This window comes from Armigeres subalbatus, chromosome 3 (assembly GCF_024139115.2).
Source record: "Armigeres subalbatus isolate Guangzhou_Male chromosome 3, GZ_Asu_2, whole genome shotgun sequence".
Taxonomy (NCBI): domain Eukaryota; kingdom Metazoa; phylum Arthropoda; class Insecta; order Diptera; family Culicidae; genus Armigeres; species Armigeres subalbatus.
Window position 1 is genome coordinate 156,878,380 of NC_085141.1, and position 16,174 is coordinate 156,894,553.

Here is a 16,174-nt window from a genome sequence, read left to right on the forward strand (position 1 = left end):
GAACAACGTGACCAGCACACCGTATCAGAACGTCGGCTCCAGGGGCACGTTCACCTCAATTCGGGAGATTTGTGCCATCGCCTTCACAGCCTTTCTCATCACGCACCTGACGGAAAAGGAAGTGAACAAAAAGGAAAGGAATATGGATGGGAGAAAAATGGGAAGTTTGGGAAAGGGAACATTGAAGAGGGCATACAACGTATACACGTACAAAATCTCATAGCTCCTACTTCAACGTGTTATGAACAACAGGATACTCTGAACGTTCAGGTTTCTGAAGTCAATTAAACTAAGTAAGTGTTTATCAAATATTTGGAAACGCAATTGCGCATATGAGCAGTTACATATCAGATGATAAGAAATCCCCTAATCGGATTCACAACCATCACAGACAAATAATTCAACACGTTGAATATTTGCCATGTGATAGTTGAGTCGGCAGTGAACTGTCAAGGCCTTAACTAAGACACTGCAATTCTGTTTAGACAGATTAGCTAAATAGCTTGCTACTACCGGAGTTGGCTCTCGGATATACAATTTTGTTTGTCGACATGAATCCAAACTACTCCAATACCGTTTGTGCTGAGTGGAAGCCCAAGAGCTAATCAAACGCTTCACCAACACTTAGATATTGGAATAGCTGGCTCAGGACCAAAAAAGTCTTGTGATGCTCCAGTGCGAGCTAACTCATCAGCCAATTCGTTTCCAGCTATGGAAGAATGGCCAGGTACCCATATAAGGTGCAATGTATTAACTGAATTCAGTTCCTCTATTTGAGTTCGACATGCGATTACTAACTTCGACCTTGAGTTGGCCGAAGCGAGGGCTTTGATAGCTGCTTGACTATCTGAACAGAAGTATATTACTTTGCCCATTATGTGTTTCTGCAGTGCGGATTGCACTCCACACATAATGGCAAATATTTCCGCTTCAAAGACAGTGCAGTGTCTACCCAGTGAGTGGGACTGTTCCAATCTTAGCTCACGCGAGTAGACACCTGCACCCGCTCTACCTTCGAAGAGGGAGCCGTCAGTATAACAAACAATGCTGTCCGACATACTTCTCTCCAAATAGCCAGATGTCCGCTCATCCCGCGAGGGGAATTGTGTTGAAAATGTCCTATAAGGGAAACTACTAGCGAGTGTGAGATCACTTGGAGCAAGGACTGTTCTGTCCCAATCAACCATGAGTTGTAACAACGAACTGTGTGTAGAACTGCGGTTTACAGGATTCTCTTCCATGAAACCGAGAACCCATAATCGGTAAGTACAAGAAAGTGCTTCTTGTTTGAGATGTATGTGTAGTGGGGCAACGTCGAGAAGAACCTCGAGAGCAGCCGTGGGAGTCGAAGAGAACGCACCAGTCATTGCCATTAGGCACATCCTTTGAAGATGGCCTAATTTAGACTGAATTGTCCTCACTTCACCCTTTTGCCACCACACAAGACATCCATAAGCCAAAATTGGTCGTACAACTGTTATGAAAATTCATTTGATATATTTTGGTTAAAGACCCCAAGTTTTACCAAAAGTTCGCCGGCATTGACCGAAAGCCATACACGCCTTCTTGACTTTGAACTCAATGTTAGGTATCCAGGAGAGCTTTGAATCAAGAATTAGTCCCACATACTTTACCTGATCCGTTACATTGATTTCAGAGTCAAAAATATGTAAAAGTCGAATACCATTACGGTTACGTTTTTCCGTGAAAAGTACAATAGATGTTTTATTCGGATTAACCGAAAGGCCATATTGGCGACACCAACTTTCGACTGCCTGAAGAGCATTTTGCATCAGGTCGAATAAAGTAGTAATACACAAACCGGCTATTGATATTAGATAGTCGTCGGCAAATCCATAGGTAGGAAAACCGCCATTATTGAGTAATCTCAATAGCGTATCTGCAACGAGATTCCACAAAAGTGGAGATAATACTCCCCCTTGAGGGCAGCCACAGACACTTAATTTCCTAATCGCTGCTTGACGTACTGTCGAGTAGAGATGTCGGTTTTTAAGCATCTGGTGAATCCATTTGGTAATTATATTAGGTAGCCCATGACAACGTGCGGCTTCCAATATTGCATCGAAAGACACGTTGTCAAAAGCACCCTCAATATCTACGAACGCACCCAAGCATGATTGCTTTTGAGCAAATGCTTTTTCGATGTCGTAGACAACCTTGTGTAGAAGAGTCACGGTGGACTTTCCAGATTGGTAAGCATGTTGATTAACATGAAGAGGCATGTTTGCCAAACAGTCATCACGAATGTGATGATCGATAATGCGTTCTAAGCATTTCAGAAGAAATGAGGTCAGACTGATGGGTCTAAAACTCTTTGCTTCTTCATACGAAGCACGTCCTCCTTTTGGGATAAACTTTACAGTGACATCCCGCCAGGATATGGGAATATACCCAGTAGCAAAACTGCATACTAAAAGTTTTTTCAAAACATGTTTGATATGCTCAAAACCCTTCTGAAGAAGAACGGGATAGATCCCATCTTCCCCTGGAGATTTGTAAGGAGCAAAACTATTAAGAGCCCATTGAATCGATTCAGTAGTTATGATTCTACGAGCCTGAGCCCAAGACCCATAACTACATGAAAAGACATCAGGAACATCCGAAAATGCAATATCTACACATCCAGGGAAGTGTGTATCAAATAAGTGCTCTAACGCTTCTTCGTCAGAAGAAGTGTAGTCGCCATTTGGCTTGCGAATTTTTGCCAACTTGGAAATCCTTGGATCTCGCAAGAATTTTGTTCAATCGAGTGGCTTCACTCAAATTGGAAACATTTGCACAAAGGTTTTTCCAGCCGAATCGTTCAGCAGATCGTAGAGCCTTCTTGTAAGCTTTGCGAGCCAACTTGAAAGAATCCGTCCCTGCTGAATGGCGTCTGTTCCAACTCCTTCTACACTGCTTCCTGAGCTTAGCCAAATCGGAATTCCACCACGGGGTTCCTCTTGAAGTGTTTACAGAACGCAAGGGGCAAGCTTCTTCAAAAGCTTCCACGATATGCAACGTTGTAGTATTAACGGCATCATCCAAGTCGGTAGGAGTTTCAATGGATGGTAGATATCCATGAAATTTTGTCGAGAGCAACTCTGTTTAGAAATCACAGTTGGTTGAACGGGGATTTCTAAAACGCAAGTTCTGCGAAGAAACATTCAACTGATCAAAATAGATGTAGCGATGGTCAGATATGGATTCCTCATCTGACACATGCCAATTCGTCAACTCGTGACTGATTCTATTGGAGCAGAGAGTTATGTCTAATACTTCTGCTCTATTAGATACCATAAAGGTTGGGCGATTGCCTATGTTAAGTAAACCAAGTTCGGTACTACTTAAGTATTCCATCAAGCTCTCAGATTGATATCCGAGCTACCCCAGATGATGTGATGAGCATTAGCATCACTACCGACAATTAGCGGAAGGCCTTTTAACGTGCAATAACTGACCACTTGTTTGAAAGCATCCGTAGGGGATGGTTCATCATGTGGTAAATAAACCGAACAATAGACGTATTTCCTGACGGGGGATCCGCCAGTTGCATCAATTGTGACAGCACATACATCTCTGGTTGTTAGTTCAGAGATAAGTGTAGCAACGATAGCATTGTTAACAAATACACATGCACGTGGCATTGATCGAGATTTTGCCATTCCATTACTGAAAGCAGCAAAATCCGGGTTCACTAGGTTATCTAGGTAGAAGCTACCCTTGCGAAAATAGGGTTCCTGCACCAAAACCACTTGGGATTTTTTATTTTGCATAAGTCTACAAAGATTGATCGTTGCTGTTCTTTTGTACTGAAGTTTGATTTGAGCTATCCTAACTGTAGCCATTGCGAATTACGATAATACACTCCACAACTTCAACATTTATGTGAACAGCAACGATGAAACCAAGTCGGTATCGTATCAAGAACGTCAAAGACGAAACACAGAGTACACTGTGAAAAACGCATAAAGCGAATCCATATAGGTGACAATTAGATAAAAAACTAAATAAAACAGACTCATAATCCCACCCTTATTTAACCTCAAGTTGAGATTGAATAAGAGTAGCCGATTATTCCGGAGAAGCAATAAGTCAACTACGCCATAGCTCCGGTTGGCGCAATAAGGGCTCAATACTGTGAAGGGTGCCCTGGTGCTTCACAGGCTCCGTTAGCGGTTAGGTTCATTTTAGACCCCCCTAACCATTCATTCATAGGCACGGTAAGCATAAAGCCGTATCACACCAAGAATTAGGGGTCATTTTACATTTGAAACTTTTTGACTGCAGTTTCTACTGAAACCCGTAGTAAACCTAACTTCCACTGATTCTGCACTTGCGTATTTCACAAACTACATTATTATCAGCCATGAGCAAGTGCTTTGTCTTCAAAGCATTCACCACCAGTCCAACTTTTGCTGCCTCACGGTTCAGGTGGATGTACAGTTCAAACAAATTGACTGGACCTGTGGAAAATTGTACCCCATCTGTTACAGTGTTACACCCTACTATCCGCATGAATCCTAGCGCAAGATTGAACAACATGTATGTAAATCCATCATCGTATCGCGGGATTCGAACGAACTGGAATGTTCGTTAGAAGTCATTACACAATTTGGCACACCATCTATCAGTTTCGTAAGCTTCTCGGAAAATCTGTTCTCTTCCATGATTCTTCATAGCTCTACGCGTTCTATGCTGCCGTAAGCCGCCGATGGAACATTTTCGGGGATATAACTTTGTAGTGACTGGATTGCTGGATTGTAGCAACTACCGCGCAATAACATTGCCGAACGCCGCCTACAAGGTACTCTCCCAAATTTTATGCCGTCGACGAACACCAATTGCAAGAGAGTTCGTGGAGCAGTATCAAGCGGGTTTTTTGGGCGAACGCTCCATCACGGTGTTACCGTCATCACTTACTTCATACTTGATACTTGATGGGCTACAGCTCTTCGATGAACCTACGCCGAATGGAGTATCCTTCTCCACTGGACTCGATCCTGGGCCAATCGCTTCCAGCATACGAACAACGTGACCAGCACACCGTAGTCTGCCGTGTTGTATAAGCTTAATAATATCCAGCCCTTTATACACCTGGTACAATTCGTGATTCATGCGATGCCGCCAGATACCATTCTCCTGTTTACCGCCGAGTATTGTCCGCCACACCTTACGCTCAAACACTCCGAGAGCTCTCCGATCAGCTTCATTTAAGGTCACTCCTGACAGAATCCAAGTTTCAAAGTGCTCGCGTTTTCGGGGGCACACCACTCGATACGGAGGCGGCGGACAACTGTCATTTTTAATTTTTCACGCATGCTGCGACGCAGCAAAGCTGAATCAACAAAAATGACAGTTGTTCGCCGCCTCCGTATCGAGTGGTGTGCCCTCGAAAACGCGAGCACTTTGAAACTTGGATTCTGTCAGGAGTGACCTTAACGTTCATGTCTCATGGCCTTATAAAGCCACCGAAAGAATCTGAGTAGTATACAGCGCGAGTTTTGTTTTCGTTTGCAGACTACGGGACTTAAGCTGGTTACGAAGTCCGTAATAAGCCCTATTTGCAGCTGCAATACGCCTTTTCACCTCGCGGGTAACATCATTATCGCACATCACTAATGTTCCAAGATACACAAATTCTTCTACCACTTCAAATTTTTCACCATCCAGCACCATTTCGCTACCACCACCACTAATGAACCCACGTTGATTGCCAGCGACCATGTACTTCGTTTTGCTGGTATTGATCGTGAGTCCAATCCTCGCTGTCTCCCTCTTAAAAGGCACAAAAGCCTCTTCCACGGCACGGCGATCAATTCCGATAATATTGATATCGTCCGCAAATCCCAGGAGCATATGTGATTTTGTGATAATGGTACCGCTTCTTTGCACACCAGCTCTCCTAATCGCTCCCTCGAGCGCTATACCGTGGACCCCCGATAATTTGAACGGTACCTCATTCAAATTAACGGGGTTCATTTTTAATTTAAACTTCTGGTTACTCTATTCGCATCAGATGAACTGGTTTCTGGCTGCTCTCTTCGCTGGTTTGTTTTGATTCTGCGTTCCGTTTCACGATGTTCCATTTTTCTTTTCTCGATTCCACGTGCTAAATGACGTTTGATCCATTTTTAATTTGAACGATGTTCAAACGAACGGGGTTCAAATTAAAAAGTGTTCAGATTAAAAACGGTCATATTACCGGGGGTCCACGGTATTGAACAGTAGATTTTGAGAGTGCATCACCCTGCTTTAATCCGTCTAAGGTATCAAATGACGTCGATATTTCATCCGCAACCCTTACACTTGATTTCGATCCGTCCAACGTTATACGAATCAGCCGTATCAGTTTCGCCGGAAAACCATGTTCAAGCATAATTTGCCATAATTCATTCCGTTTCACTGAATCGTACGCCGCCTTGAAATCAATAAACAGATGATGTGTCTGCAAGTTGTACTCCCGGAATTTATCAAGGATTTGTCTCAGGGTAAACATTTGATCCGTCGTTGATCGGCCCTCACGAAAACCTGCTTGGTATTCGCCGACGAAGGACTCTTCAAGCGGTCTCAATCTGTTGAACAGAATACGGGACATAATTTTGTACGCCGAATTAAGGAGGGTTATTCCTTGGTAATTGGCGCACTCCAGTCTGTGCCCTTTCTTAAAGAGAGGGCAAATGAGGCCGTCCAACCAGCTAGCAGGCATTTCCTCGTCTTCCCATATTTTCGACATAATATGGTGCAGAGCTTCATAAAGCTGCTCACTGCCATGTTTGAGAAGTTCAGCCGGGAGCTGGTCCTTCCCCGCAGCCTTATTGTTTTTCAGCACTTTAACAGCTTTTTTTACCTCATCTAGTGTAGGTGACTCCACAGCTTGTCCATCGTCGCTAATATTTATTCTGTTCACCGATGCACCGTCACTTCCTCCATTCAACAATGTCTCGAAGTGTTGCTTCCAACTGGCAGCCACTTCAGTTTTATCTGTCAGCAAATTCCCTTGTTGGTCGTTGCACATGACGGGAGATGGCGCTGTCTTTCTCCGTACGCCATTGACAAACTCATAAAACCTCCGCATATCGTTCTGCTCCATTTTTTCCTGCGCCTCACTAATAATTTGTTCTTCGTACTCTTTTTTCTTCCTGCGATGGGTTCGTTTTTCGGCTGTTCTTGCTTCCTTGTACCGATTTCTATTCGGCTTCTGGCAACGTTCTTCTCGTCTGTCACTCTCTGACACTCCACATCGAACCAACCCGTCCTGGGTCGCCTCTGTGCAGTGCCTACCACTTCTCGTGCTGTTGTGCTCACCGCTCCATAGGTCGACTCCCATAGATCGTTGATTTTGTCGCTAACGTTGATTGCACTTATCCGTTCGTCGAGCTTCTGGCGGTACTCAGCCGATACTCACTCCGCCGACAATCGCTGGATATTGTAACGCATCGTTTGCTGTGATCTTTCGTTCGATACAGTTGACAACCATGATCGAATTTTCCTGACAACGAGGTAGTGATCAGAGTCAATATTCCGACCTCTGAATGTCCGCACATCGATAACATCCGAGAAATGGCGCCCATCCACCAGCACATGGTCTATCTGGTTGCAAGTTTCACCATTTGGGTGTCTCCAGGTGTGCTTTCGGATGTTCTTTCGTGCAAAGTAGGTGCTACTGATGGCCATCCCTCTTGCAGCAGCAAAATTTACTAGCCGTAGGCCGTTGTCATTGGTAGCGGAGTGAAGGCTCTCCCTACCGATTATGGGACGGAAAAAGTCCTCTCTACCGACCTGAGCGTTAGCGTCTCCGATAACAATTTTTACGTCATACTTTGGGCACTCTCCATAGGCTTTATCAAGACATTCATAAAACGTGTCCTTCACGTCGTCGGATTTATCGTTTGTCGGTGCGTAAACGTTGATTAGGCTGTAATTGAAGAATTTGCCCCGTATCCTCAACACACAGATTCGTTTGCTAATGGGTTTCCACCGCATCAACGAATGCAATATAGAAGATTTGCTACAGTAAAAATGGACCCCTGACGAAAATAAAGTGAATATTCTAGCAAGTAATTGAGCTCAAAAATTTAAATTTTCATTCGTCTGTCCTACGATATGTCCCTCGTTCCTATCTCACTACTCACCTAATCCAGTTCCTAGAGGTTGGTATCTCTGACCAACAAACAGATCAAAAGGGATAGAGAAAGTTGAAAGGGATGAGAGGGGTGGAAAGGAGGAATGGAGAGAAAACGAAGGAGAAAAGAAAAACGAGAAGTTTTTGGTGGCGAGATTGCGAGGAATTGGAATTCGGAACTCATGTGAAACGGCTGAGAAGAACTTGTTGGATGGTGGAGACAATTGAACCGTAACTCGAGTGTGCATGAAAATCGTTCGTTGTGAGGGCTAGAGTATCGCGACTGTGCTGATCGTCGAGACACGGACTCGGACATTGACTGATGGTACGTCGGACATTGGTGAAGAAAGTGCGGACGGTGGCGAGCTCATTGGCTGGTGGCCGGCAAGCTCCGTCGCCATTTTGTAGCGCCACATGTGGTGGGAGTGTGGCAACTTAAGCTTTGGAGGTGAGGGCTTCTGTGAGGTCCGGTGGGATCACCCCAGCTTACGGAAAGTCCAAAATCCGATTGTTGCTACCCCACACACGAGCCAAGGGACGTCACCATTTCGGAAATCATCGAAGTCCATTGACCACGCCGCACACGGTTCTTCAGACAAGCTTGGGCCGAGGAGGTCGGATAAACCCAACAAACACAACACCCAAAACCCCACTCCAGGGAGCAGATCGTGGCGAGCTCATAGGCTGGTGGCCAACAAGCCCCTTCGATATTGTCGCGCCACGCGTGGTAGGAGAGTGGCAACTTACGCTTTGGAGGTGAGGGCTGCTGTAAGGTCTAGTGGGGCCACCCCGCTTACGGATAGCCCAATATCCGATTGTTGCTGCTCTACCCACGAGCCATGGCACGTCACTCTATTGTCTGGCCATAATCGTCGTTACAACCAACCCGGAAAGCACGCAGGACACTTGAACAGTTCGACGCAAGAAACCAAACCGCAGTCAACGCCATCGCAGTCCAGGTATCGAACACACGTAAGGTCGCTCTAGACCGCTCGCCGCCAAGAACCACCCAACCTACTCCCATCGACCACTCGGTGATCCAGCACTGGTAAGTAAACGATCATTCCTCTCTCTCTCTCTATCGCATGCAAATGTGCCTCAACCTACCCCCTTCCTCCCGTCCTATACCATCAAGGGATGAGAAAATGAATAAATATGTTTAAGAATATTTAGTTGTGTTGCGTCATTTTATTCACGGAAAGAGGGTCCATTCTTGGTGTCTTGGCCTTCCACTGTCCCAGTTGTGGTTGTGAGTCCTCCCAAAGTAAGTGGTAGCCGGCCCCAAGAGTACTTAGTCATGAGCTAGTCGGTTGTTACAACGGATAAGGTGTTCGCCATTCGACAAGTATTGCAGAACTGCCGCGAATACAACGTGCCCACGCATCATCTATTCATCGACGCATCATCTATTCAGCTATGGCAGCTAATTCACGAACACGGCTTTCCGGATAAACTGACACGAATTACATGATAGGAAGAAGCTCAAGAGAAGGCAATGTGAGCCATCCACCGCGAGTTTGCATCGGTGGTGTCAAAATCGAGGTGGTAGAAGAATTTGTATACTCGGGCTCACTGGTGAATTCCGAAAATGATACCAGCAGAGAAATTCGGAGGCGCATAGTGGCTAGAAATTGTACGTACTTTAGACCCCGCAAGACGATCCGATCGAATAGAGTTCGCCGCCGCCGTACCAAATTGACAATCTACAAAACGCTCATTAGACCGGTAGTCCCCTACGGACACGAGACCTGGACGATGCTCGTGGAGGACCAACGCGCACTGGGAGTTTTTGAAACGAAAGTGTTGCATACCATCTATGGTGGGGTGCAGATGTCGGATGGTACCTGGAGAAGACGAATGAACCACGAGTTGCATTAGCTGCTGGGAGAACCATCCATCGTTCACACCGCGAAAATCGGACAACTGCGGTGGGCCGGGTACGTAGCCAGAATGCCGTACCCGGTGAAAATGGTTCCCGATAATGATCCGACTGGCACAAGAAAGCGAGATGCGCAGCGGGCAAGGTGGATCGATCAGGTGGAAGATGCCTTGTGGACCCTCCGTAAACTGCGAGTAATTCTTCTCAAGTCAAATGACCTGAAAAAATATATTTCGAGAGCTTGAGCTCCGTCTTTATTGAATCTTAAGGAATAGCTAACTAGTACAATTTTGGGATGCATGTATTTATAATTTCGTATGCACTTGCGAGCGTGGGATCGATCTTTGATTATGGTGGATGATGTGATTGTTTATCTTTGGGATGACGGTGTCGCATGATGCTGTCCGTTGAGTTGTTTATTCCTTGATTGCGATAACGATGTTTAGTCTGGATGCTAAGTGGTCCTGTCGAATTAATTCTGGGTGGTCCAATGTAGAGTGGAACGAAAGTGCTAATCTTTATGATGCTAAGTGTCTGCTGCAGAATTTGTGCTAACTTGCGTGGGTGGCGACGTGTAGCCATGGACGGAGCCGAATGGAGAAGACTCTTATGTACTGCACATGCCACTTCGACCTTAGTTTGAATAACTAAGATGCCGATCATTCGGAATTTCTCACACTCCAGCTTGTCACCTTTCTTGTAGATGAGGCAGAGGCATACGGCCCCTTCCTTCCACTCCTACGAAAGCTGTTATGTTTCTCATATTCTGACTATCAACTTGCGCAGACAATTGACCACTGACCAGCTTAGGCCCATCTTGATGAGTTCAGCTGCGACACCATCCTCACCAGCTGCTTTATTGCTCTTGGGTTGTTTTATTGCATCTTTAACTTCTCCCAAGGTGGGAGCTAGTTGGCTTTCAGTTTCCGCTGAACTGACGTAGTCGTCTCCTGCGCTGCCTTGACCTACATTACCTGCACTCTCAGCGCCATTTAGATGTTCCATGAAGTGCTGCTTCCAGCTTTCGATCACCACACGTTCATCAGAAAAGATGCTGCCAGCCTTATCTTAACTTGCGTGTTTCTTAATAACGGCACAGCTGTTCCATCTCCTTGCCCTCCGCTTCCTCCGGCGTTTCTTCTCCTGAAAGAGGGAAGGAGCTGGGATAGGAGTTGCTGGGTAAGAAGCTAAGGTAATGGGGTTTATTTTATTCCCTCAGATACGCGACGTACCATCAGAACGAATTACCCAGCATTTGCCATGCCTTTTAAAATTTGAATGTAGGTCAAAACACTAAATCCACTTGAGCGAGCCACCTTAAGATTTAACCCGAATCAGCTGAAAATTTTACTGAGGTCTTATTTTAGCATAAGAATTGTGATTCTGGCCTAACCGGTTGAATTTTTGATACTTTTTAAAAACATGAAGAGGTCCTCTATATATGTATATTCATAATCGAGAGGCAGATCTATTATCAATTTCCTATCTAACTATCTATCTATTGATACTTTCATGTTTGAAGGCCACGATACGACTACGTCAGCCATTAGCTTTCTCACAGGAATCCTAGCCAAGTATCCTGATGTTCAACAGAAAGTCTACGATGAAGTGCGATCCGTTATTGGAGATAACTCAAACGTTCCGGTCACTCTCTCAATGTTGAACCAACTTAACTATCTGGATTTGGTTATCAAGGAAACTCTAAGGCTTTACCCTTCAGTACCAATCTTTGGGCGAGCCCTGTTGGAAAATCAAGAAATCAGTACGATACAGTTTTACTCCTGTCTCCTATATCAACATTCAATAATCCTCTATTACACCTTTTCAGACGGCATCACCTTCCCGGCTGGATCGAATCTAGTGATCTTCCCATACTTCATGGGCCGCGATCCAAACTACTTCGAAGATCCTCTGGAGTTCAGACCGGAGCGATTTGCTGTGGAGAAATCCGCCGCGAAAAGCAACCCCTACCAATATGTTCCATTTAGTGCTGGACCAAGAAACTGCATAGGCCAAAAGTTTGCCGTGACCGAGATCAAAAGCTTGATCAGCAAACTGGTTCGGCACTATGAGGTACTACCACCAAAGCAGGCCAAACCAGAAACAATTATCGCAGAGCTGGTGCTGCGTCCAGAACATGGCATTCCGGTGAGACTAAGAAATCGAGTGAAATGAAGATTAAATAGAATGTTGAAATCTAGTCTTGTTATATCATCGAATTTATCTTAATGTAATAGATTTATTATTTTAATACTTTTTTTCTTAATTTTGCTGATAAGACATACTTCATCCGAAAATCTCTAGATATAAAAAAACAAAACATCCTTCAAGGCCGCACTTGTGACTCCGCCAGCAGTATCAGTTTATGTTTTAGTATCCCCAGATCCTTAATACATGCTTTCTGCAGGAAACGGATGTCGTTTGAATTACGTGACACGCAAATAGCCCCAATATGCTGCCGCCAAATTTGAATAGAGACGATTTCTGACTTGGCTCGGTAATCGCCCGCATGAATATAGAAATCTGAATAAAAGATCATTACATCAGAGCCGGTGGTGTTTCAATAAAAAATAATCAACAATTTAGCAACGAAACTACAGCAAAAGACCACGCTCCAAGGCCGATTTCTAATCTGGCCTTTAGATTATAACAAGGCTGCATGAAAGATACGTCACAGTCATGATGCGCCTTTATATTTCATGACTTGCTTTATTATCAGCCGATAGCAAGGATCCAAAGTTGATAAATTCCCCGCAATCTCGAGGGGATACCTTCATAACACTGCTTCACAGACAGACCCTTTCGCGCTCGGTTTCACTCACTAGCATGCCTCATGTTTCAGACGAATTGTGATACTGCCAGTGACGTCCCTACGCCTGGGCAGTGAACGTCCGCACGCCCCTAACTAGCTCACCTACTATTATGGGATTCTCAGGGTCGGCGACTGCTTGCTTCGGGTGAACGCACTTACCTTACAACGACACTGAGATAGACAATACAAAAGAAAGGCTGACCCACTGAAAGGGAAATCAAGGCGGTGATAAGAAGATTAAACGGTACAATACAAGAAATTAGGCTTAAACATATTTATTTATAAAAGTAATCCATAGTAAAAAAAATCAGAAGGGTTATATAGAAGATACGACCGCCCGACATAAACTACATAAAACAGATCATAAGATAATTATTTTGGTTAGAGCCTAGAGTGATTGAAATTTTGACTTTTGCGCCCCCTTATGCTTGAACGATAACATTTGCTGTTTTGGTTAACCTCCTAAATTTTCAACTGAATTGGTTATAATATAAATGAGTACGAGCAGTTTGAAGTTTGTATACAAACAAATTTCCATATATGGAAATTACTATAGACAACGTCCCGTATGTGAGAGATCGTTACGTGAGGCGGATCACTAACTATTTAGGGGAAGATCTCCCAGCGCCGGACACCTCCCAATACCGGACACTTCTTAAAACGACACTACTTGCAGAAGTCCCTCCTTCATCTTATTAAGTACAAAAGGAAGCTATTGAACAGGCTTCTAACGGCAAGAAATATCAGATCTTCATGTGATAAACTTTGTACAAAACTACACTTAGGGTGGGTGTACCAATTGTCACCATACATAAGAACAACTATTTTTTTTTTAAATAAGTAAAAGGCATGTGGGTGAACTTTATATATCAAGGGAAAGGTTTTACTTCCTGCTCCTTAGAGCAGCTGTGAAAACCACAATAAAATTTGTTATTATCCTCAAAATTAATTAATCCATAATAGGAACGCATGCACCAGTTGTGGCACTATTCTTAATTTTGGTTCCTTATTTGGCAAATCCCATTGTTTTCTTATGGGATTGGCCAAATAGGGACCACTAGTGCGACAACTGGACGTCAAAAATTAAGCAAAATCAATTTTTACAATTATGCTTTGCTTGTTTTGGAGGATATCAAAGGTGTTATCGTATCATATAAATATGCTTTATCGATATGAACTTGGTTTGCGATGATTTGATTTTCCATTTGGCATATAAAGCACTAGGTCGACAACTGGTGCTATAGCCACAACTGGTACACCTAGCCTACTTCAATTCAATTGTTTCTTCTTGCTGAGAAAGCCACAGAAATTAGCAAAAACAAAAATTGAAGAGGACATTGAAAAAGGTGGGAATTTGGATTAGGATGTAAAAAATTTAGCTGAAGAGTCAAATAATCTCCACTAACAATTTTTAATATTTATAACTTAAGGCACGTGAATAATATTACTATTTTGAATTATGTCTTTACTCATGTAACAGGAACTTAGTCACATTTAAACATGATGCAATAGTGTCCGGTACTAGGAGACATTTTTCTGAATCGTAAAATTTTTCACCAAAATTTATCGTCGAAAAAGGTGTTCAAATGATCAAATATAGTTTGAATGAATCATCAATGGTCAATAGTCATATTTTGTGTTTCTTTCTTCTGTCTATTCTTCCTTTGAGGCAATATAACTCACGAAGAGGATGACCGATTTGCGAGATTTCCTCACTAATCGATTCATATTGGGATCAGCTGTGTTTCTATATGCATAAGGTTAGTAAATTTTAAAGGAAAAGTTGGGAAAATTGTCAAAATACAATATTAAGGCGAGTTTGGAGAAAACCTAATGCGATCACTCGAAAAATGATCTAGAGTGCGGCGTCGTCGCAATCAACGCAGAAAATGACATTTCGAACGTTAAACGAAAATACCCGAGCAACGCAGGGTACGTTCTGCTAGTATGGTATAAAAGGAAATATAATCCGGATAGTTGAAGTTTTTTTTTGTTTAATGGCTTATGTGTCCGGCACTGGAGGATCTCCCTCTAAATATAATCAACCCGAAGACTTCGTAGAATATTTCTAAATCTGTAAGACGATTGTTGTTGCGAACCGATCGGATTTTCGTAAGCAAAGTTATAAAGAAAATAAAACTGCTCATTATTGATGTTATTCTTTTACGTGCTCAATTGAATTTCCCACGATTTAGTATTTCCTTAATAATTTTTCTTGCAAGCAGCGAATTGTTTCGCAATAAAGACGATTTATTCACTTGCTAAGTTTCCTATGTTGCCAACGTACTCATATATTTTTAGATATTAATGACCAACGTTGCAAAACGATTTTCCGAAAAATTTACTGTTTTCATAGTAATTCTCATACAAGCTTCAAACTGCGCGTGCGTGCTTAGTCAAATTACAACCATTGGGATGTTTGATATATGTATGGGGTCGGGAGGTAGCGAGGTTTGTATATGTAAACGTTTTGCCGCGTGTAATGTGTAGTTTTTCCGCAAATCATGTTCGATCGCACACCAATCCATTTATGTTTCGAACAAAATTGGCGTAACTCACTATATATGAAAATGGTTGGATATGACAATTTAAAATTTTCATTTAAAAACCCCAAATTTATTATTCCGCAGTGGTGATGATGCCTTTCTCCGATTGTTATTCGACTTAAAGTGATTAATGCATTTCATAGTTAATTGCCTATTAAATGGCGATTAAATGCTTTTGAAGTGTTTTTTAAAAGGGATGCTGCCGAAATAGTAGGATACACGCTAACTTTCACCTACTCAGTGACTGAGTAAAATTGCATTGCTCTCTCTTTCTATCCCACAGAAATTTTACTCAATTTCCTTCAAAAAGCTAGAGTGTTTGTTTAAAATTGATCAATTTTAATATTCACTTCTTGCTTACATGAACATGTCCAGCATCTGTAGCACTTTTTCATAAACATTGCTCTACTTTTTTGCTCCGACCGCGGTCATTGCTCTGGTTCTGTTTTGTAGGGTAAAATGCCCAATAGTGGACCCCCTAGTAGCGAAATTTTGCTCTTCCTGGCATAAGGAGTGGAAATTTTCAACATATTAATTTTGCGTGATATCTAATATTAAGCTCTGCATCTCCTTTTTACGATACATGCATAAAATACTCAAATACTCGACGTTAGTTGTTGAAATTAACATTTTAAAGTTTGACTGCATTCGCCCTATAGTAGACCCCCTGGGGGTCCATAATAGGAAATTGCTTCCCTATAGTCGACACTTCATTTGATTTTTATGTTCCGTTTCGGGACGTTCTTCTTCCCTATTATGGACCCCCCAAAATATTCCTATAATGGACACTCTCGTGTTTATTTTTTATAGAA

The 16,174-nt window shown here is 43.0% G+C and overlaps 1 protein-coding gene across 1 annotated transcript; it reads left to right on the forward strand.

The window, feature by feature from the left end:
* Nucleotides 1–10,075: 10,075 nt before the first annotated feature.
* LOC134222082 (cytochrome P450 4d1-like) lies at nucleotides 10,076–12,179 on the forward strand. The gene is made up of 3 exons (XM_062701231.1): nucleotides 10,076–10,194; nucleotides 11,471–11,766; nucleotides 11,833–12,179. The coding sequence occupies exons 1-3, from the start codon at nucleotides 10,076–10,078 to the stop codon at nucleotides 12,177–12,179; spliced, it is 762 nt and encodes a 253-aa protein (XP_062557215.1).
* Nucleotides 12,180–16,174: the final 3,995 nt, after the last annotated feature.